At 45.0% G+C, this 24,110-nt stretch overlaps 1 protein-coding gene across 2 annotated transcripts in view; it reads left to right on the forward strand.

Moving 5' to 3' along the window:
* DUSP8 (dual specificity phosphatase 8) overlaps positions 1 to 24,110 on the forward strand; it is an 84,554-nt gene that overhangs the window by 11,226 nt on the left and 49,218 nt on the right. Inside the window, exons 1-3 of one of the 2 annotated variants that reach the window (XM_082193578.1) lie at positions 5,620 to 6,883; positions 8,826 to 9,231; positions 23,141 to 23,279. In XM_082193578.1, coding sequence (XP_082049704.1) covers positions 9,001 to 9,231; positions 23,141 to 23,279 — 370 coding nt within the window. In that variant the 5' untranslated portion in view covers positions 5,620 to 6,883; positions 8,826 to 9,000. Of the gene's footprint in view, positions 1 to 5,619; positions 6,884 to 8,825; positions 9,232 to 23,140; positions 23,280 to 24,110 lie in introns of those variants that run through there. The other variant, XM_082193577.1, reaches the window with a different exon arrangement.

The raw sequence follows: 24,110 nt of genomic DNA on the forward strand, positions 1-24,110 counted from the left end.
GATTGGCATGAGCAGTGAAAATCTGCACTCATGAAAGTAACTTCTGTGCCGAATGTCTTTTAATGAGCGATGTTACGAAAATGCTAATTACGCATATGTTGCCCTATTTTTCTAATTGCACCTGTTTTCAACATTGGTTTGCTCTTCAGAAGTTAGCCAGAGGGAGTGCAGAGATTAGTACAGAAAAAGGGTGGTGGTGGCTGGGAGTGGAATCCCACCCGATTTGAGTGGATAAGGGCCATCTCTTGAAAAAGACTTTCAAAGATGCTTTTGGGCCCCAAAATAGACAAGGTATCTCCACCCACCCACAGTGGGCAACACCTTAACAGGGCAGTCTGTGGAGATGTTGTCCTCTGTTCCAAACTGATGTTCTGGCTGTAGGAAATTGCCTGGGCAGCAGAGAGAACCAGGCTATGCCTGAAATAGTAAGAAACCTGGTCAGTGTCTGCCTGGGCTCCAAGGTATAGCTGTTGCCTGGCATCTGTGCGGTTGCTGTGGAAACACAAGGCGCTAACTTGTTAATAGGACTTGTATCCTTGCTTGCCACTACGGCAAAAATATGAATAATGATTTGGTAATAGTCATGTGATGTAGGGATTCCTTGTGTGGCATGGGGTGGGTGCTAGAGTGAGGCTTGCTAAGCACTTAAGCACTTGAAAGAAGAAGGGGTGGGTGGAAGGGAGGGAGGTAGGGAGAGATTTTAGCTACAGTGCCAGAATTTACATCTTAATAAGACTGTAGGTAGCTGCCCAGCTTAAGCCATCCTGCCAGCATTGCAGGTTCTAAGCTGACAGTTACTTGCCTTAGTAATCCTTCCGGCAGATAATAAACTGCCATGCCTGAAGACTGAACCAAGAATTACTTTCTGTCAACCCCTTGCCCTGCACATATTTTATTCTGAAGGCTTGCACACACTGTTACCCTTTACCCTTTAATTGCTGTACCAGGAAGCAAGTGCTACATGTAGCTCCCTACATAATGGCAGCCCTGTCTCCAAGCGGTGGCTACAGAAGATTCACTAAACAGCAGCTGGAAGCCCCAGGGCTCTATCTGGCCTCTTACTTGCCAGACTAGAAGCAAATGGGGTATGGAGAAAATAGCTGGGGGTTCACTCAGACCATCTCACTATGTGTTTGGTGGCTGTGTGAACAGGCTTTACATGCAAATAGATGGGTAGGCAAACCAAGGCCCGGGGGCTGGATCCGGCCCAATCACCTTCTCAGTCCGGCCCGTGGATGGTCCAGGAATCAGCATGTTTTTACATGAGTAGAATGTGTCCTTTTATTTAAAATGCATCTCTGGGTTATTTGTGGGGCATAGGAATTTGTTCATTTTTTCCCCTTCAAAATATTGCCCGGCCCCCCACAAGGTCTGAGGGACAGTGGACTGGCCCCCTGCTGAAAAGGTTTGCTGACCCCTGATGTAGATCCTGAATGGCACACGATACCCCCCCTCCACATACTCCACCATGCACATATTCTACACTGCAATGTGCCTGCAATTGTGCTGCAGCATTCTGTGCTAACCGGTTTCAGGTATACAAAAAGAGCCTCATGTCCAGTACTGTACATGCTGTAATTTATTTGTGTAGCTAGCAACACTTGAACGAAAAGCTAATCCTGGCCCAGCAATGGTCATAGCTCTTATATTTGCCAAAACTGGCGAAGGGGCTGCAGAGGCTATCTGGGCCTCCAGTAATGTAGCAAGAGCACCTCCAGATTGCGTGTCTTCTCTTTCAGAGAGGCTGTAACTTCATTCAAGGCTGACAGTTGGCCAGCTTCTCAGACACAGAAACCACTCGCCCACAGAGCCTGTCTTGCCAAGATTCTAGCTCGTTTCCCCTCATTCATTCCACCACTCTATCAGTGGCGTAGCGTGGGTTGTCAGCACCCGGGGCAAGGCAAGTAATTTGCGCCCCCTAACCCGTGGATTTTAGCACTGATTTTAGCACTGCTCGTGCAGCGCCCCCCCCCGATGTTGTGCCCGGTACAGCCGGCCCCCCCTGCACCCCCCACGCTACGCCACTGCACTCTATCCAGGTACAGTATGCATCCAGGACCTGCATGGCATCTTGCTTCAGACAGAAAAATAGAGCTGAGTGTCACCAGCATACTTTCGGTAGCTTGTGTTAAATCTCCTAATGGCACTGGGCATAAAGTAGTGCTCCATAGCTTAATTGCTTGGGGACCAGAAAGCACTGTCCCAATGCTACTGACTGTGCTTGGCCCAGCGGATAGAATTGGAACCACTGTTACACGGTGCCCCTGATACCCATCCCACAGAGCTAATCCAGGAGGGTACCATGGTCAATAGTATCAAAAGCCACCGAGTGACTGAGAAGAAGGGGCAAGTTCACACTCCCCTTGTCTCTTTCTTGATAATGGTCATCCATCGGGGCAACCAAGACCAATTGGGTCCCATGGCTAGGCCTGAAACCAGATTGGAATGGGTCTAGATCAGGGTTAGGGAACAGGATCTGGCCAGCTGGCAGGCTAGTCACTCAGGTCCCTCAGCCCCTTGGTGCTGATTGCAAACTCTGGCTGCATTTGGGCATGGCTTGCATCTGGTGCCCAATTTCAAAGGTGCTGAATGCAAGCCCTGCTTGTCAAGGAATTATTCGAAGGACACTTTAAGGTTTCTGATTTGTTCTTTCTCAGCCATGGTTTTACTAGCACCGCCTCTGATGTCTTGTACGGTGTTGGGTGTGGACAGGTGAGCATGGCTTAGGGAAAAATAAGGACAAATAGCCTGGAAGTTTTGGCACATAGGCCGGAAATTTGCCATGCCTGCTTTAGATTAGGCAGGCATGTCCAAAGTCCTAATGGGGCCCGTCGGTCGATTCAATCTGGCAGTATATGTCCTGTGATAAAATCCTTAAAAAAGCCCAGTAACTTCAATCCTTTAAAAAAACCCCCAACAATTTTTGGGTAAATTTCAATCTTAAAAAAAGCTCAGTGACTTTGGTCAGCCCTCACACATGTTCACTTCATCAAATCTGACCCTCTTTGAAAAAAGTTTGGGCACCCCTGCTCTAAGGATTCCTGAAGTTTCATTCAAGGAGCTTAGTGCTCTCTTGGCATGCCTCTACTGTATCTTCTCCTCCCTTCACTACAGGAACTGCATGTTGTCCTCAGGCAGCCTGTAGTTACCCTAATACCAATGTTAAGCTGCCCGTCTTGTCCCAAAGCTGCAGCTTGGCACTGCACCTCCTCCTTTAATATTTTCATTCAGGTTAACCCTGTGCCCATCTCCTCACTAAAGTCATTCAAGAGAGATGTGGGATTAAAGGATTATGATAATGGTCTTCGGGAGCACTCAAGAAGATTACAGTGGCTTTGATAAACTGATAAAAGAGGGGCATCATATTAACCTCCCCCCACTTTTAACAATTAGTAGCCTGTTGGTCATTGTATTGAGGTAATAAGGTATACCTAATTCCTTAATTTTACCTCATCTTCATAAAATGCCTAGATTTGCAGCTTGCTCACATGAATCCCCTCTGAAGTTTGTAAGATTGTTGCTGGGTTAATGAGGAAGGTCTATTTGTGTTAACTAGTATCTTAAGAACATAAAAACCCTACTGGGTCAAGCCAAAGGTCCATCTTGTCCACTATCCTGTTCTCACAGTGGCCAAACCAATGCCCACAGGAAAGCAGCAAGCAGGACCTGAGTAAAACAGCACATTCCCCACTTGTGATTCCCACCATCTGGTGTTCAGAGACACATTGCCTCTGGCAGTGGAGGCAGGACATAGCCAAGAAGATGGTTTTATTGTTGGTAGCTTATACATTTGGTTTAACAGTTTTTGTGATGTAAGGCCTTTGGTCCTTAACTTGAAGAGTTTTAGGTATTTGTGGCCTCCAGTGGGATAGGATGTTTTAGACCTGCCCCTTATATGAATGGATATGATTTTAGTTTTCTCTTCTCTTTGGGGGTTTTAAGTATTTAGTTTTAATGTTTATACTATTTTGTAAGTCACTTTTAGCCACTTTTTGTGAGAATAAATACAATAAAAAAGAGTATTGTGGTTGTATCATTTAATATAAATAGTGCCTCCATGTGAGCCCATTAGCAGACTCTGCACACACTTGAACCAATGCCATGAGTGGCTCCTCCTATCTGAACTGGACCTCAGAAGACATCCTTTTTCCAAGGCCAGGTAGTGCTTCCTGGTAATATTCTTTTTAAAAAGCTGTGAGAGAGAGATAATGAATAACACAGAGCTTGAAAAATTGTAAATTTTGCTAGCTTATTAAGTTGGGGTGGGATCAGACTAAATTATATTTTTAAATTCAGCTGTGCCAGAGTCAAGTCAAATATTTCCCCCCTCCCTGCTGGTTCCCAAGAAGATATTGTTTTCCTTTGCTTTGGCAGCCTGATAAAGAAATAGGCTAAACATTTTCAGATTCTTCCCTGGAAATTTTGTTATTTTAAAATTAATAATTAAGAGGGGGTTTTAATAACTTGGTTGAAGTCATGTTGCTGCCACTCTTCCCAGCAGCTGACCCCCACAAGTCACATTCAGCCAACCAGTTGTATCCTGTGGCCTGCTTGTAGTTGACAAATCTCTCTCCTTTTCCTTTCCTTTCCTTTCTTTTCCAAGAAGTCTATTGAACCTGTGGCAGGCCTTAACACATGGCTAGTGGGCTGCATCCTGCTTAATGTGGGTCTGCTTTTGACTCACTTCTTCACTAGGATGGTTTTTGCTGGCAATTGCTCCTGGGATGAGGAGTTCCTCTGGGGGTGCAACCCAACACCTCTCAAGTTAACACTTTCCCCCTTATTTGGGGATGTGTGCATTTCCTGTGTCTTGTAACTCATGATTTCCACTTCCATTTTGCTTTCACTGCTTTTGTGCTTTTTTGACGTGTCCTTTTCTTTCTTTCTTTCTTGGGGCTGGCTTTGTATAGTCTTTTGCAGGTAAATGACCACATTCCCCCGGGAGAAAATAGTGAGGTTGGGGGAGGGCACATACAGGAGGCTCAAACAGAAAGTAGATGAGGGCAAGAACCAAAAATGGGCAGGAGCTCCCATCTCTCTGTCACCTCTCTCCATCCTTGTCTTTCCCCTTCATTCATCCGCACCTCCCCTTTCACTCAATCTGTCCATCCCTTCACATCCCCCCCATTTACATTCCTCCACACACCCTCCCTGTTTACACGCATCCTTCCTCTAACTAGGGAGAGAGAATTATCCAGAAATCACAGCACGTCTGACAAGAAACGCCTGCCTGCCTGCCCTTCTCTCCCTTTCTCTCCTTGCTGTGATCCAGTGGGGCAGGAGAGAGGAAGGGCAGGGGATTGCTGGAGGCAAGCAGGCACTTCTCCTAGCATGACAGCTCTGAGATCCGCCCCCCCCCTTCTGCCCCTACGCTGGCCATCCTAAGAGAAACCTTTTCCATGTTCCATGCTTGCCTGCTTGCATCTCTCTCTCCTTTTCTCCTTGCAGCTGCAGCTTGATCACGGCTGGGGAAACAAGGGAGAAGAGAGCGTGGCAGGAATCGGGCAGGGCCATGGGGCTGGAGGCTTGACTACAGAGTGCAGTGACTAGAGTGCCCTGTGGAAAGTTGCTCCAGACTGGCTGGGCTTTTCTGCCCTTGCCCAGGAGGGGCCTGCCTGCCTACCCACAGTTGACTCCCTTTCTCTGTCTGTTCTTTAGTTCAATTTGTACTTGTGCTGCTAGAGGACAGGAAGGGCAGAGGAGAGAGAAACAGGGTGGGGGTAGCGCAGGGCCAACCGGAAGCGGCTGGCAGACCTTACGGAAAGGGCCTTTGGGGGCCAGAGCTGTGTCACAGGCCACCACAAACCTTTTTCATCAATTAAGGCAAGGTCAGAGCACAGACCGGCTCAGTTGCTATTCAACCCTCACATGGATTTATTTCTTCACTACAGTTAAGCATATGCAAGGCACCTGGAAACCGTGTTTCTTTGAGCAGCTGTGATAAAGTTTTGTTTTGTTTTTAAATCTCTAGGTCCTCTTTTGAATTGTGTTTTGAAAGTCCTGGGCATTTGTCCTTCTTCATAGCCTTGAGAGCGGAAGGACTCCATTTGTTACCTTGTCCTCAATCTTTGGCCAGCCTTCTCTATTCGACCACTCCTCCATTTCGTTCTGATCTCTCTCTTTCTCTCGTCCCTTTGTCTGTATTATCTCTGTCTCTTTAATGAGAGCCTCTTTGTCTATCTACTTCAATTAATCTCCTGGTTGGAATTTGGAGAAATGGAGAGAAATGTGCGGCTAGCTTTCCCCCACCAGTGGAGAGAGATGGGTTAAAATCAGGAGAGGAATGTAGGGGGAGAAAGCCAATTAATTTGCATCCTTTCTGATTACCTTAGGTTCTGTAGCTCAGGTACAGCAGGGGACCCTCAGCAAGGCGGAAAGTGCATAATGAAGTGTGTCATAAGGGTAGCAGGAGCCTCTGTCTTCCCCCTCAGACCCTTCTTAATTAGGGCTGTTTCAGTTTTAAAAGCCTGCCCTGAAGTGCAAAAGAAAATCTAATTGTGGAACATGAGAGAGAGAGAGAGAGAGAGAGAGAGAGAGAGAGAGAGAGAATATATATACATACATATTGAACTGAACCTGATGGTGCAGAGGGGTTGTATACCAGCCAACTGCCAAAGCAACTGCTGTAATTGGTATCTTTGGCCAAACCTACAGATAAATAAATAAATAATGAATACTGAGAATTGAGGCAGGAGAAGAGATTTAAGCAGAAATAGTTTGTTTTCTTGCCTTGGCTTCTAGTATAGTTTTCAATGTTTCTTCTACAAGGAAAAAATGAAGACAATACTATGAGCTACATGATTTAAGGATTACTGGGCCGTCGTCCCCTCGAATCAGTGTACGCAGACAGTTTTCAATTCAGCATCTTCAGGCAGAGTAGACTGTGAGTAAATCAGAACAAAATCCTATGCATGTCTGCACAGGAATTAGCTCTATTAAATTCAGTGGGACTTACTCTTAAGCCTTAAGTCTGAGGTAACTATGGAAGGAGGAAGGTTCAAATGGGATCTATGCTGATTGGATTACAAACTGGGCCTGCAGTTTTTGTATTTGTTTTTTTTAAAAAACAAATCATAGGGAGCGTGTGAATTGATCAGAAATGTAAAGAAAGCAGAAAATGTGTTTTCTTCTCTTTTAATTTGTTCTTTAAATGATGAGCTGGAAATGGTTTACTTTTTGTGATGGTTTTCTAAATAATTGGCAAATTAAGCCACGCCAGGTAAGATTTTCAAGTGGTTAGTTGCAACTTGCTAGGTTTAAGTTATAAGGGTGAATACAGATATTGATTTCTTTACAGAGAAATCTCACTATGAAGTGAGAAATTTCTGTATATCGCCTCTGTTTTATTCTCCCCCACCCCAGTATAACCTTTATATGCAAAATAGGGGTACAAAATAGGGGTACAAAATAGGGGTAGTATTTCTTCCAGTGTAAACTTAAACAGTACGTCCCCCACCCTGTGGTTTTCATGACCTATGTCAATGACTTTCAGAGTTTCTACTAGCAGGGACCCCTTCCCAACAGTGAGTTGTCTGCTGAGAAACCATAGCACATTGCTCTCTAGTCCAGAGCATATGGTGGCCATGCCTGCTGGGTCTTGTACCTTTTGCATGTGAAATAATAGAGTGATCTAGAGCATATTGACTTGCAGCTATGTATTACAGGGTTTGATCCATAATGGTGAGCGTGCTTTCATTGGTAGCTTCACCATTACAAACCTTCTTTTTGAATGGCTCATGATGGGTTTAGAGAAGGGGAGATAATCTGTGGTCCTCCAGATGGTGTTGAACTACAGCTCCCAACATCCCTGATAATTGACTCTGCTACCTGGGAGTCGTGGGAATTGGAGTACAATAGCATCTGGAAGGCCACAGGTTCCCTTTGGTGTAGAGGAATCCCAGGCTCCCTGGAACATACTTTGAGAACCCTTCTTCTACACAGAACAGAGTGGGATTGAAGATCAGTGAAGCATCCAGAAAAGCTGAGGTCTTTTTTCTTTTTCTTTAGTTGTGAGTGATGTACAGATGATACACTGATGCTCAGCATCAAGGTCAAAAGCCCCAGGCTGTATCATTTCCAGGCTGCCATCTATAATTTCAGGGTTTTCTTTCTCTCTTTCTCTGGATGGCTGATCCATTAAGCCATTCAATGCACTGTGGTGCCTGCTTTAAAAGGGATGGGGAACATACGGCTCTTCAGATGTTTTTTGACTCGCAGTTTCCATCATCCCCAGTCAACATAGCCAATGGTCAGGAATGATGGAAGCTGTAGTTCAGCAACATCTGGAGGAGCCACCTCTGTTATAGAACTCTATGTAGCTTTTGTCAAACCTAAGCTAGGTAAAGGTAAAGGTACCCCTGACCGTAAGGTCCAGTTGAGACGACTCCGGAGTTGCGCTCTAATCTTGCTCTATAGGCCGAGGGAGCCAGCATTTGTATGCAGACAGCTTTTGGGTCATGTGGCCAGAATGACTAAGCCACTTCTGACGAACCAGAGCAGCGCACGGAAACACTGTTTACCTTCCCGCTGGAGTGGTACTTATTTATATACTTGCACTTGACGTGCTTTCGAACTGCTAGGTTGGCAGGAGCTGGGACAGAGCAACGGGAGCTCACCCCATTGCGGGAATTCAAACTGCCGACCTTGCGACCGGCAAGCCCTAGGCTCTGTGGTTTAGACCACAGTGCCACCCGCATCCCACCTAAATATGTCTAAGCTAGAGAAGAGCAAAATAGTACCAGTTTGGTATATGATACTTACAGCATCTGACTACATTTTCCACCTTTCTCTTTTCTCTGTCTGTCTGTCTCTGTACTTCTCAACAGGTTTGGCACAATGACTTGCTATACAGGGCCTTAGCAACGTGGCAGAATTTGGCTGTTTTCAAGCTGCCTCCCCCCTTCCCCCTGCCCCCTTCGCTTCTGGGAGATCTGAGCTGGCTTCCCCTGCCCTGGGCATTCCTTCCCTTCTCCCACTTGCTGCGGAAGGGACAAGTCTACCATGGCTGGGGACAGACTTCCACGCAAAGTGATGGATCCCAAGAAGCTTGCCAGCCTCTTGAGGAATGGGTCCGAAAGCATGCTGGTCATTGACAGCCGCTCCTTTGTGGAGTACAACTCGTGGCATGTCCTCAGCTCCGTCAACATCTGCTGCTCCAAGCTGGTCAAGAGAAGGCTTCAGCAAGACAAAGTATCCATCACAGAGCTCATCCAGCCAGCCTCCAATATCAAGGTACTTAAGCTTGGTGCCTTTGGTCACCCTTAGTCCTGCTGTGACTCAGTGCTCCTGTGTAGCCTCAAAGGGCAGTTGACATATGAAGCAATGCAATAAATGATCTGCTAATGCTGTTGTATTAAGTTGGGACTTAGGCTACATAGTGGTCCTATTAGAGACCTTTTCATTTACAAATATGCATCAGCCCAGGTTGCAGTTCAAAAGGAAGGCCAGTGCAGAACCAGCAAAGAGGAGCTTTTTAATCCTCTCCCCATGTGCTGTTTTTCTACTGAAAGTTGCCCCACACCAGATGCTTTTATCCTTATTGGAGAAATATGAGTATGAGTCAGAAAGGGTTAAGAAACTGCTCTCCTCCATTTCCAGTCTTCTGCTTCCATCATGGCTGCATAATTCCCAATTCCATTGTGGCAAAAAACAACCACACACACACAAAATTCATACTCAAAGAGAATACTGGGATTACACAAAATGTGTAGTTCTGCCTTTAAACCAAAACTATTTTGGACATAGTGGGAACCAAATAGAGTTAACACAAGCATAGTATTAACTAACATATAAGGCTGCACAAACACTGAGAATGCTTTGCAGTTCTGATTGCTACATATATTCATTGGCAATGCAAAAGTGTTTTAAGATTGCTTCTACACAAGCTCTTTTCTCTGAAAGTACCTACTTTTTTTGTTTTGCTGTATAAAAATGAAACCAGAGCGGGGAATAAGAGAAAATATAATTAACCCCTCATCATAACAGAAAATTACAATAAGGAACAATGAAGAGAGGCTGTTCAAGGGGTGATTAGAGGGCTGTTCATCATTAATCCCCAGGATACTCAATGGTCAGCAATAAAACAGGCTGAACCTGCAAACAGGAAGTTTTTAATTAACATTGAAAAGAGACCTTTGCTGAATAGGGCTTACTATTAAGTAAACATTATGAAAGGCTCTTGGCCGTGAAATAGCACATTGCCTGATAATATAGTGCTATTTAAGTGCTATGAGGAAACTCTTTTTAAATTTTGTTTCCAGAGGATCACTAAAAAAACACACCAAACTCACAGCATTAAAAATATTTGTGTGTGGGAGAAACCTCAGAGTGTCTGTAATACAGGCAGTGTTTCCTCTATTCATTCATCGAACCTAGTTCTGTGTCTCTCTGAACTCAGTTGCCTGATGCATAATCTATCCTCAAGAGCCGTGGGTTAGCAGGGATAATCCTTTGAAGTAGGATTTATGTCAATGAAAATAATTGCATGCAGAGTAAATTGTGTGCAGAAGGGAGGAAGGAGCAGCGTTGTGCTCCTGACGAGCCATCATTCTTGATCCTTTTTCCTTACAAAGGGCAGTGAATGACACAGAGGTGGTATAACTCTGCATGCCCATTTGGCATGGTGTGTCTTCTGCTTGCCAATGTTCTGAAGCAGGAGAGGTTAACTACTGGTGCCTCTTCTTTCTAGAACCTTGAGGGCAAGCAATTCAGCCTCATTATCTAAATTGTTGATCAATTCCATCAACCTCCTTTTCCAGAGTCAATCTCTGCTCACATCTACTTTGCCTTTTTACTAACAAGTTTTGTTGTGCTATGCTCCTTGGGGCTGGCATGCAGCCTCCTTCACCTTGGGTGTGAAGGGCATAAGTGCCCAACACTAAGGTTTCCTTCGGATGTAATAGAGCACACCCAGAAGGGAACTGCCTATGTTCCCCATAAGGAACACCTGATTCCACAATCAGGTGTGCAGATAGTACCCTGTGAAATGAGGCATACGTTTCCCACTGAATATCCCCATGTTCATCGTAGCCAACCAGCCATGTGGTCCAGTAGAAGAGCAGAATAGGCTGAAGCAGGCTGTGCAGATGCACTATGAGATCTAAAAATAGGTGTAAGTGCAAGGCTTTGCCATGCTGCCCTATAGCAAAGGCAAGCTGGGATGCTTATTCATACAGCCGAGGAGGAGACAGGTGAAAGGGTAAAGGAAGGAAATTTTATAAAAAATATGTGGTTTTGCTCCACCCAGGGAATTTAATCTCAATGGTGCTTACTCCCAAGGAAGTACAGTGGTACCTCAGGGTAAGTACTTAATTCGTTTCGGGGGTCTGTTCTAAACCTGAAACTGTTCTTAACCTGAAGCACCACTTTAGCTAATGGGGCCTCCTGCTGCTGCTGCGCCGCCGGAGCACGATTTCTGTTCTCATCCTGAAGCAAAGTTCTTAACCCAAGGTACTATTTCTGGGTTAGCGAAGTCTGTAATCTGAAGCGTATGTAACCCAAGGTACCACTGTATACACACTTATGTGACAGCAAATCCCTCTGCATTCAGTAGGCTTTTCTCACAGGTAAGTGTGTATTGTATTGCAGGCTTCTGGTTGCCATCATCTTTTATATCGGTCATGCTTATTTGCCAATGGCATGTAGAAATTAAGCAGGTTAAGCTGCACGTCAGGCCGAAGAGCACAGCTAACAGCAACAACAAAGAGAGTCTGGCAACCCTTGTCAGGTATGCCTCGCTCTTTTTGACATGCTGGGTTTTAAATCCTTGCTACCAGCCTTACAAAACAGAAAAGCAAGGAGGCAAGCTTTTATCTCATGACGTATAGACCTTGTTGTCTCCCACACAGCCTGCTGCCCTTCTTCCGAAGAGCCCAGGTACAGTCTATTCAGTTCAGCAGCCATCCTTTCACAATAGACCCTCCCCTCCGGCTCTCTATTTGTGGGTAGCCCTCAGCAGCTGGATTGCTTTTTAGTGTTTGTTCTTGCTTTCCCTTCCCCCATTTTATTATTTTGTAGCAAAGAATGGTAATTCAAGCGATTAATCAAATGCTAGGCCCAGCTGGAGCCATCTGTGGAGTCCTCATAATCTCCCTCCTCCCTTTGCATGTGTGCACACGGCTCATTGCAATTGGCTAGCAGTGACATCACCCCTGCTTGGATGTGGGGAGCGTGGAGTGTGTGTGTGTGGGGGGGAATACTTCTTGCCTCCAGTCTGCTTTACTGACGCTTCAAGGGAAGGTTACAGAGAAAGGTTCCTGAATGGCTTTTTAAAGCACTACGAAGAACACCGAATAATATACAGCATTATCTCTTTTTGTTCTTAACTGCTTAGGGAGCTGTAGGGGGGTGGGGTGTCTGTCACTGCTGCCGTGCTTAAAAGCTAAACGCAATTCTGAGAGAGCATCTTGACCTAGAATAACTTGCTAGCTATTCCCAAATACTGTACAGGGAAATTGACTTGCCATCTGGTAACTGTTGCAAGTAGAGCAAGAAATGAGTTAAGGAGCTGCTCTCAAATGAGACAGCTCAGAAGGCATCTGCAGACATACCTGTATTCCATGATTCTGTATTCCATGCAGGTACCACATAAGCATGGGCAGTGTCCTGAGGACCATAGCTCTGCACTTAAACAAAACCCAAACCCCAGCCAAACCTACAACAGGTTTTGAGCTCTTTTGATTACACACGATAGGCTTTCAGCGCGCATGTGACCTGGTCAAAGGTATATGTTGAACTGGATTTTTAGTGATCATTGTAGAAAGGCAGAAAAAATGGTATAATAAGCCAAAGTTACACACATTTCTTCATTTAGATCCTTCATGCATGTTGAAGAACTGGTCTCTTTGGGAGCCAGATTTTGGGTTACATACGTGTAGAAGTTTGATCTTGCTTTTATTTTTTAGTGGAGGGTGGCCCAAACACCCAGACAATTAGTTGGTGATTGTGGAATGAATGCAAGCTTCTTCTCTCCCTGCTTTCCAAAGGTGAAGAGTTGAAGTAGGGGGCCTGATTTAAACAACACCTCTCCTATACCTCATGCCAGTGCCCTGATCCAGAATGGGCCTCCCAAAGCTGCCATTTATTTTTAAAAATCCATTCACACAATTGCTAACTGTGTGATGGCTATCTCATCTATAGAGTTTGGCCCTAAATCTTCTCCCCAGAAATTATTTTTGCCAGTTAAAATTTTTAATTAGATGGTTTAAGAAAAAATAACTTGAGTTGAAAGGCATTTTTTTAAAATTTAGAAATATTTCTGTTTTTGCTTTATGGTTTTCAAATGCTGCAGTTTACAGGTTTTGATTTCATATAACTACTAAAATAGCAAATATGAATATCTATAGGGGAAAGAACTGGAGTTAAAATGCAACAACAGTAAAGGAACTTGGGGAAATTTTCATGGTGACTTTCACAGGAACAAAACATTTATTGATTCAAATGATGTAATCAAAAACTTGCACAGGTCTTTTGTATTCATCATGCTAGATTTCTCAATGTAAATAATAGTACTGCATCTGTTGTATTGTTAATCATCATGTGTAGATATGGGTATACAGTGTTTGATTCGTAGATAAATTCTGCAGCCTGAACAAACTATCCCAATCTGACAAATTTGCTTATTTTGCTTATTCTTACATAATTTACACTGCTTCAGAGACTCTTAGCCCTATCCTTTCCTTTTTAAAGCTGTCTGGCAGTCATCATATCATGTGAGAGTGACTTCTACAAAGTAATTATACATCATATGAAAAAAAAAATTCAATGGAATACCCACCATTGCTTTCAATGGGAGTCAGTCAAGATACCTGAAACCTGCGCCTAAATTCCATTGATTTCAACAAAAGGGCATTAACGAGAAGGTACATTGAAGATGTAAATCATGTAACAACAGCAGGTTCCTAGCTCTAGGTGTTTGGTGATCTGTTGAAAGTGGGGTGAGCAATTTTGCATGGTTAGGTTTTTTTGTTTTCCGCAAGATTTGGAGAAGAGGTGACAGCAAAGGAAGAATGCCTTGTGAGATTTTGGGTGTTAGTTAATTGTCTCTCTTGGGAAATGAGGCAATTCCAGGTGGATATTTCTCTATAGGATTTGTTTATTTTGTCACATTCCTGCAAAGGCGAATACATTGAGCTATCCATGTATGTTGTTCTTGCAATGAATCTCTGAGGTGGGTTAGGCTGAGAGTGGCAAGACTTACCAAGTGAACTTCATTCTTCAAGAGCTTAAGTAGGGATTTGAACCCAGGTCTCTCTAGTCCACATTAAACACTACTATATACATTACATCTGATTTAGGCACTGTATCCTTCTGTCAAGGACATAGCAACTCTGTCTAAAGGAAAGCAATCCTGGCCCTCTAACAACATATTGTTTGCATATTTGCTCTGAAGTAAGCATCATTGTATTCAATGGGGTCTACTGACTTGTATGTCTGCATAGAATTATACAATTAATAAAACATATTATGTAGGACTTGGTATATAAACACACCACAGTATTCACAGTAGTATGACCAGTTTTGAATCCCCGTGACGGGGTGAGCTCCTGTTGCTCGGTCCCTGCTCCTGCCAACCTAGCAGTTCGAAAGCACATCGAAGTGCAAGTAGATAAATAGGTACCACTCCGGCGGGAAGGTAACTGGCGTTTCCGTGTGCTGCTCTGGTTCGCCAGAAGCGGCTTAGTCATGCTGGCCACATGACCCAGAAGCTGTCTGCATACAAATGCTGGCTCCCTCGGCCTATAGAGCAAGATTAGAGCGCAACTCCAGAGTCGTCTCAACTGGACCTTACGGTCAAGGGTCCCTTTACCTTTACCTTTTTATGGCCAGTTTACTGTCAACTTACAGCCAGTGTTGTGTAGTGGTTAAAATAGGACTTGGGAGACAAGGGTTCAAGTTGTCACCTGGCCATGAAGCTCACTGGGTGGCCTTGGGTCAGTCACTGTCTTTCAGCCTAGCCTACCCTCACAGGGTTGTTGTGAGGAGAAACTAGGGGAGAATACCATGTGTGCCACCTTGAGCCCCTTGGAGTAAAGGTGGGATATAAATGGAAGTGACATAAATAAATAAACTTCACATGCACAGAACAGGATTCCGTGCCAACGTGACCCAAGTTCAGTTGTGAAAAAAAATTGAATTCTGCAGCAGCAATAAATTATGCATATCTAGCAAATTTGCATGCACTGCTTGTTTTCCATGTTCTGCTGCTTCTGGTCATGAGCATAGACTAGGAGCTGTGCAGGATGGTGAAGCTTTGCTTCCTGATGGCTAGAAATGCCATGCAGCAGCTCTCTGGCTCCTGCATCTCCTATGCTGGCCTCCTGAACCTGGCCATACCCTCACCATCACCCACTGTCCACACATAGTGGCCAAAGATCAGAAGAGGGGAGTCTGCTCTATACACATAGGCACCCCCACTCCCATGATCTAGAACCCTGTGCTATTAGGGTTCTAGGGAGCCCCCTTGTATAGCGTTTGCCCCTTTCCTGAGACCTTACCCTCAGTGCATGGACAGCAGTCGGGGCATTCAGCCAGGATAGGGTGCAGAGTCAGAAGCATGGCCTTGATCTCCTTATGCAGCTGTAATCACGCAAGGGGTAAGTGCCCAAACAGAGCTTATATGTTGTCAAGATGCTTGTAATAAAGGACATTTGTAAATTATAGCTGTAAGCCTTTGGGGTTCTGGGACTAAGGGGCTTTAGTTGTTGTTAGAGGTAAGTTCAGAGGTAGCAGAGAGAGAGAGAGAGAGAGAGAGAGAGAGAGAGAGAGAAGCAAATTCCTTTCAGGATGTTGATTATTGCACCCTTATCTTCTCAGTTGCTCATGTAACAACTGCATGAAATACAACTAGTTCTTCTTTAGCTTTTTTTTTTTTAACCAATATTAATTGAACATGTGTTTGCTGTCCTTGTGGTCAGAGAGGAAAAACTTTGGAGGACTGCCAGTCCATTCATGAAGTTGCAACCTCTCCCTTTAACTTGCAGCCAGAGTCAGTCCCTTGTGTGGCTTCTGGTGGGTTGATGGGAGCCTCCTTAAGCTTAGTTCAGGTAGTATTGAGTGAAGCATTGAGTCAGAAGAATCTGAGAGCAGGGCAGATCCCTACTACATGCCTCGATCACTCGCCTGCAACCCAGGGTCACTATTTTTGGGACAGTAAAAAGCCCCAAACCAATTACATTTAAACTGTGAGTTTTGGCCTTCTTTTGTAACCGGTGATGCTTCTTCAAATTCTCCTGAGATGAGAATGGACATGTGGAGGGCAGCAGTGTTGTGAATTACCCTCATGTTATTATGTGGGGTCTTTTTGTTTCTAATGGGGGAGGGGGGCAGGGGGTGAGTGGAGCTGCTGCTGAGTAGCAGATGGCAGGAAGGGTGACATCATAGGCACAATTGTCCTACCCCATTATTCTTCCTGACAAGCTCCTGCCCTCCTTTTTGGTTTCCTGCTGACAGAATTTGAAATTGTGTGTGTGTGTGTGTGTGTGTGTGTGTGTGTGTGTGTGTGTGCTGGGAGGCAGCCAGAGGTTCTCCCAAATTCCTCCCTTTTGGGTAAATTATGTTTATCTAGTACTAGTAGTATTTTATTATCGCTTCTAAAACAGTCAGGTACTGACCATAAAGACAGGCCCTCCTCCCAATTTGCAACTGTAGGGAATGGAAAGAGTAAGAGGAGATCAGTATGGCCTATATAATTTGGGTTGGTATGTGAGACAGGAAGGTTATGTTTTTACACATGCGCGCAGGCCAGACGTGGACATGCTTTCCCAGGATCAGGTTCCTGTGAGTTCATTGTGACTTACTAGAGATTTAGGATTGCAGCCTTGGACTTGTCAGCTCCAGGCTCTACAAGGTCTCCTGTTTCTTTATGGTTTAAGAGAAGGAAGATAATGTGCTGTGTGTTGTCCCACCTCCCGGCAATTGTCATTCCAGTAATGTGATGGGAAAAATGCATTGGGAAAATATGCCCTTCCCTGTAGCCAAGGCTGGCATCAAGACTCTGCAATCTGTTGCTCATTCCAAGGCCTCTGCAGTGTGCCTGGCACTAGCTTCTGGCCCTGGTATTGCCCCTCCTTGCTATGGCTAACTTTTCACCTTCCCTCTCTGAATGAGCAGGTTGGGACAGGATTAGGAGCAGCATCCTCTGCCTACCTCACCCTCTGGACCAATATGCAGGTTGAGCCCACAGAAGGAGGGCAAGTGAATGGGGCATTCACTTCTTCTTTGGCGATCACTCGTAGCCAAGTAAGATTTTAAGAGGAGGTTTTAAGAGGAGGTGGTCCCATTCAAGCAGATGGCTTGCTAAGGCCATTTTGCCCAACAACCCCTCCATACACACAGTAACAATACAGGAGACTTCTCTAGTTTTGAATGTCACTCTTAGTCTGTGTCCCTTGCTACTGGGTTGGCAAATTTGCATGATCACATGTGTGGGTTCCTTCATTAGCAACACTAAAGGGGGGGGGTAGGATCCTTTTATTGTAGCAAACCAGTTTATACTTAGGGATTGATTTGTTACTCTGCAGCTTGAAACACGCTTGATGTGGAAGGTGATTTCCATGGCATTTATATTTTCATGCAAATGTGCTTAGGATCGCAACCTTTTGAATGAGGAAGAATCAACATCGCTGCAGTTAAGCTTGATTATTTGATTGCAGGTTTTGCTTTGATGCTAGGGCTCATTCAGCCGATGATGCAGCATTGTATGACCCAGGTATAAGTTTGTTTAGAAGCTCATCCCTTTTTCATGCCTCCTCTGTCATTCTCACAAGTCGGGACGAGGTAGTAGGTGATGAAGCCTGAGCTGGAGACAAGGTAGAAGGCTTTGGTTATGACAAGTGGAAACTGCATAGGTCTGGTCAGGGAAGCATTCTGGGGGCAAAGAAATGAAGAAATGGTTTGGGAACCCTGTGCAAGCAGGCACTAACAGTTGAGGCTTTTAAACATAGATCCATGTCAGCTGTCACTCAACACTTTTATAGTTGAAGGAAACGCAATCCCGTTTAGCCAAAATGTATTTGAAACATCCACACCCCTTCCCGCTATTCCCCAGTTCTGAACTCAGTCCAGGCAATACCATGTTTACTCGATGTGGCTTGCTTCTGTGCTGCCAGTGCTTGTCTGGGATTTCTATTGCCAGAAACCTTATAACTTTAATAAGATATAAACCGTGTCGCATCCATCTGCCGTTGCTCAGCAACCTGTCAGTAATGCCCAAAACAAAGCTCCCCATGTGGAAGGAACACTAAATCCTACTGTGGGATAATTCTGCTTCCAAAGCTGTTGTTTCCTTCGCTGCTAACAGCCCTGTCCTGGTAGCGAATCCTCCCACCTGTGGCAGCAGTGCACACTGCGCATGAGTGACTCTCCTGTCACCTTTGCCCCTGTGGCCAAGGCTGGAGGGATTACTTTGCTTGCCATGCTAGATGTGCTTAGGTTATGTCACAAGAATAAATGTCTGCTGTTATTTTTAAAAATCGCAGGGCACTTGTATTCACATCCTGCATTAAATTTTCCAATACAAGCCAGGAAATACACTGCTGTTGTTCTTTGTTTGTTTGTTAAGTCAGAAAGGCCAATGAAGTCTATCCTTTGGTGCTTCTCAGCTAGATCAATAACTCAATTTCTCAGTATTCCTCTCAGGTGCAAAATGATCGTTGCAACACTGCATGTCACATGCATTTTCTTAGCAGGTTATTCATGCTGAAGCTTTGGAATTGGTGTTAATGTGCGTGTTGCAGGGGAAATTAAAATAGGAATGGGCCACTCAGTATCTTTTGGATTCTGATCACAGGGTTTCGGAATATGTACTAGGGAAAATGGCAGGCAGTGAGTATAAAAGATGTGGCGTGAGTATATATGTGTGAAGGTGCAGGTGAAGGCAGGATCAGCCAAAGAACCAGGCTCCCTTCTTCTGAGAACCTCTCCATTAGAGCATAAAAATGGGAATTCTCTCCCTCTCCTTTTCCAGCCGTAATGTCCCACAGTCCTTCTGCTGCTTAACTCCCACCCCTCTTGAGTTTCAGATACTACAGACAAAACCAAATATCCATTTCCACTGGAAATATTTAGTGAGGCATGACATGCTTGGCATTTATTTATGCTACTCTCTTATAGTGGTTTGTTTTGACAGTCATAATTGAGGGCTAAATTAGCATCAATAGCATCCCTCAAGTTTCATGCTGGCAGCCAGACACGAGTCAATCAGCAAGGGATGTGTTGAAAGTTGCCAGGCAACTACACATGGTTAAACAGGTCCAGTGAACTCAAAACAACTTGGAATAGAATCTGTTTTCTCTGTGGATTTGCAAGTTGGCTTTGCACACTCTTCTATGTCCAGAGGAAGGTGCGTGGAATGTAGCTTTTTGTTCATCTTGTTTAGGCTTGCATGAGCTTCTCAACTGGCTAACATAGAATCGTAGACTTGGAAGGTTCCCCAAGGGCCATCTAATCCAACCCCCTGCAATGCAGGAATCTCAACTAGATCGTACATGACAGATGGCCATCCAACCTCTGCTTTGAAACCTCCAAGGAAGGAGACTGCAATTAAACAAAAATCTGGTGTGGCCTCTAGGGATTCCTCCCCTAGCTTTTTGAGGACACAGTCTTTTGTTCCCCACCCCAGATTTGTTAGTATAAAGGGAGAAATGTGAGAGATTGGTGTGGCATAAAAAGGGTCAGCCATAAGGGCTCCATAGGCTGCATCTAACTGTGTTAAACCAGACCTAGTGATATTAATGGATCTAATATAGCCATGTCCATCCATTTAGTGGGCATCCTTGTAGTACTCTCACAAAAGTGGTCTCATATAGGGATGGGTGGTACGGTTCCCATGGCAATTGCACACCTGACGTGCACTGCATGGCTGGACTCTTTCTGCCATCTGGGCTAGTGGTAGTCTGCATGGGCACTGACATGCCAGACACTTGAAAACCAGTTGTGCACAGAAGCGGCATTAGCTTCTATCCACAGATAGGTTTTCTTATTTTCATGCATCTAATTAACTAGGCTAGTGCAAAGGAATTTGAAGGTAAAAAGGAAGTGAAAGGAAATTTGGAGTTATTAGCATTACAGCAAGCCCTAAAAGCTGCAGTCAGAAGTCTCTCCCATCCTGACCCAGAGATGCCAGAAATAGAGCCAAGAAACATCTGCAAATAAACTAGATGCTCTATCACTGAGCCATGACACTTCTCCATATTGTGACTGTATGTTTCCCCACCTTTTTTTGCTAATAGCAGCTCTGGAAAGGGTTAGGATAGAAGCTGTGGGGATGGGGGAGAGAAAGGGTTAGGGACCCCCCCCCCTGCTTTGCACACAAGTTCTACGGTTTTATAAAAAGAAATTTACTGATGCAATCACCGATTGGCTTCATGTCTATTTGAGTGCATAGGCTTGTGCCAGAGATTTAGTAACTCCCTCTCCTCAGGGCCTGAGTTAGGAATCTGAAACAAAGAATTCTCAGAGTTCTCAGCAAACTACAATTCCCAGCATTCTTTAGGAGAAGGTATGTGCTTTTGGTTTTGTTACCAGGGCATGTATGCTATCCACAGCTCTTCCTCGGTCTGATACACTGAACAGCGGGATGGCTGCATATGAAAGCGAACTTGATTTTAAGTGTCTTTCAAAGCTGACCAAACACATACTCAGAGACTATCTGGAATGTAATGGAAAGAGCTGTTTAGTCCTTTCCCCCATTTGGCTAGCGCCCTCTCTCTTTCTATCCGTCCGTCCGTCTGTCTGTCTCTCTGGCTTTGCTTCACCACAGCTGCTGTTCTCTGACAGCAGAATGATAGATGTGCTTTGCGCCAGAGGGAGGAAGGCCGCCAGCTCAGAAGGCCGGCGTATGCCACCCATCAGCCTATTCAGTGGATGCACTGAGCCATGGCACTGTGAGGATTTTATCGGCCTTTAATGCATTAACCTTTCATTAGGCACGGCAGCCCCTGACTGTGCCTCGCACTCTCCGCCTCTGCTTCTGCCATGGCCTAGGTGCGCCACGGAGGCTTGTCATCGGAGGGAAACTCCTTTTGTCCCTACTCAGGGATCAAATGATACATTCTCGCAAACCCGGTGAACCTCATGCCTTCTTTTCTGCACATGCACAAAGTTCCAGACTTGGGTCTGCTTCCTTGTGCTGGTGTAGAGAAAATCGTTTACCTTCCCACCGCAGCTCCCTCGGCCTGAAACAAGATGAGTGCCACACCCCATAGACGCCTTTGAATGGACTTAATTGTCCAGCGGCCCTTCACCTTTTTTTTTTTTTTACTTAGAGGAAATTGTGCTAGAGAAATCGTCCTCCGACATTCTTCTCTGCTCTAATCTGCACACACACACCCCCACATGGCATTTTGTGCCATGGAGAAATCCTGTTAGAATCTGAGAGAATACAACTGATTGCAGGCCAGATGGCAAAGAACAGCTTATTATGATTCTGGGAATGGGAGTAGATGTGTTTCCTGCAGCCTTTGCTAAGCTAGTGCCCTCCAGATGTTTTGTACTGTGACTCCCAGCCAGCACGGCCATTGGGAGTTGCAGTCAAAACACCTGGACGGAACCAGGTGGGCAAAGGCTGCCTTAGGAGGTGTGTGCTTTCTGCCCTTGTTCTGAAAGGGGGGCTTAGCTTAGCTGATGAAGGCTGAGGTCTAAGCCTAGCCCCCTTTTAAGGGCACTCACAAACACTTGATTCCCCCTGCTTCCTGACAACTCCCACCCAATTCATCAGAAACGATACCACTGCTATTGGGGTGGATGGTTAGGAAATGGGTGGTACAGGATGGAAGTATGAAAATGTGGGGTGAAGAGAAAGAGTACGCATTTCCACCCTGGTTGTCCAGCTTTAATTTCTGTGTTTGGGTGGGTGGAGTTAGCATAGTGGCTTTGACCCCCCCCCCCCAAAAAAAGCCCACTGTCGAGAGGAAGCCTCTTTTCATGCTTTGTCTGAAACATATGCAATGGGACTTTGCACATCTTCTTTGCAGAGAGAAGTGTGAGCTCCACACAGATCTGTAATTACTGTATCTCCCCACAGATGCAGCGTGCAGATTCCCACTTCACACCTTCGCAGGAAGTGTGAAAGAAAGCGTGGGTCATTTGTACTTCATCTGCTCCTGCTTATTGCTAACATCTGTAGTAGTCCTCAGCCTTGTGGTGGCGGTTGTGTTCTTCATAGCGGATGTATCCCTGCCCATAATTAGTTCCCTGTCCTCGTCTATCAAATGACTCCTATTCCTTTAAAAAACAAAACAAAACAACCTCTGCTTTTTCTTCCTTCCCTGAAATTTCCTCCAGAGCACGTATATGACACCACTTCTCCAGATCACTCCTCTTCTTCTGTGAGGCTGCTGGCTTAGCCCAGCTTCCTCCAACCTTCAAAGTACCCATTAGCCATTAGTCCTTGTCTCGTTTGGAAACTAGTAACCGAAATGAATGCATATTCTTCTGCTGTGAGCTGCCTCCATTTTCTTACCCTCCTTTTTTGTCTCCTCTGTTGTCAAATTTTGGTTTATAAGCTTCTTAGCAGGGATCTGACTTTCATTTTGCAAAGCAGCGCACACATTTTAGTGTTGCTTTGTAAATAATCGCTGAATGCATGGGATGCTAATAGCACAGAGACAGGGGTGGTTGATGACAAATTGGCTGAGTTAGTACTTCTGCTATAAACATCCATTATCATTTGTGTTATTTGTTCTGCGAAGGTGCTGAGAGGATCTCTTCTCCCTCTCCTGGCCTCCACAAACTTCAGATAACTGAGCACTGCACTGCACTGTACTGTACAGTTCCTGAATACAATTTGTGCATTTTCGGAGCTGTGTTACCTGCTACGTTCTGGCATGGCTTGACCACCCTTCGCTAGCATAGGTGGATAACAGAGTTTCTGTATTTTACATATGCCAGAATAATAAACTCTGTTAACTCTTTCTGCAACCACTAACAACAGCTTTCTCGCACGAGTCCTGCTCTCCCCTTCTTTCCTTCAAAGCATTTATAAATGAAGAGAGATCATACAAAGGAGTGGGGCAAACCATTGTCCCCCTGGGTGGGGACAGTAAAGAGATCCACTCAGGTTTCTTTGTTTTGAAAGCTGTAGCAATTTAACATTTATGGGTTATGGAATAACGTTTGTCTTCTTGTGGCACTTCTCTTGCAGGTAGAAGCAGAAGACCACCAAGATGTGGTGGTCTATGACCAGAGCACACGGGATGCCAGTGGACTGGCGTCTGACAGTTTCCTCTCCATCCTCCTAGGCAAGCTGGACAGCTGCTTCCACAATGTCTCCATCCTCACAGGTAGGAATTGGTGGCAGGCATAGTGAAAGGCCAAGATTTTGCCTGTTAAGTGTATGGGAAAGAAGCACTTCAGAGGACAAAAAGTGGCGGTAGAAAGCCACAGACTACTCTGTCTTGCCGTTTAGTGTTCTTTCCATGTGATTTATGTTGGACACAAGCCCCAGATGTGATGTTTGCTGTAACTAATAGAGCTGTATTGGTGGACCGAGGGTCGAATAGCTTCCCCCTCCATCTTTTGTGTCACTCCTGAATTTAATTGCACAGCTACGAAGAAGGGAACTTTACCAAGGGGTTGGATGATGTGTCATGGCATCAAGATGGATGCTAGAGTGTGAGAGAGGAATAAATGGTAAGCCTTTAATGCATTACCTTTCTAGGTCTCGAGTACCTTGTGGCCTAAATAGCAACCTGTATTCCTGAAAGTGCTTTACTGCAGCCACGTCACAGTTTTGTTTTTTTGTTTTGTAAACCCTCCTCTTCGGGAACAGTAACATTATCTGAAGTGGAATGTGCATGCTGACATAATTTTGGGAAGGGAGCTTGTGACCCTAAATGTTGCTGGACTATAAATCCCACCATTGGCCATGCTGACTGAGGCCTTAAATGGCTCAGGACCACAATATCTCAAGGACCACCTCTTTCCACATGAACCTACCCAGTCGCTGAGATCATCTTCTGAGGCCCTTCTTCATGTGCCTCTTCCTTGAGAGGTCCAGAGGGTGGCAACATGAGAACAGGCCTTCTCTGCAGTGGCTTCCCATTTGTGAAATGCTGTCCCAGGGAGGCTCACCTGGCACCTTCATTAGACACCTTTAAGTGCCAGGCAAAAAC

The sequence above is a fragment of the Podarcis vaucheri genome (genome assembly GCF_965113315.1).
Source record: "Podarcis vaucheri genome assembly, chromosome: 1".
Lineage (NCBI taxonomy): Eukaryota > Metazoa > Chordata > Lepidosauria > Squamata > Lacertidae > Podarcis > Podarcis vaucheri.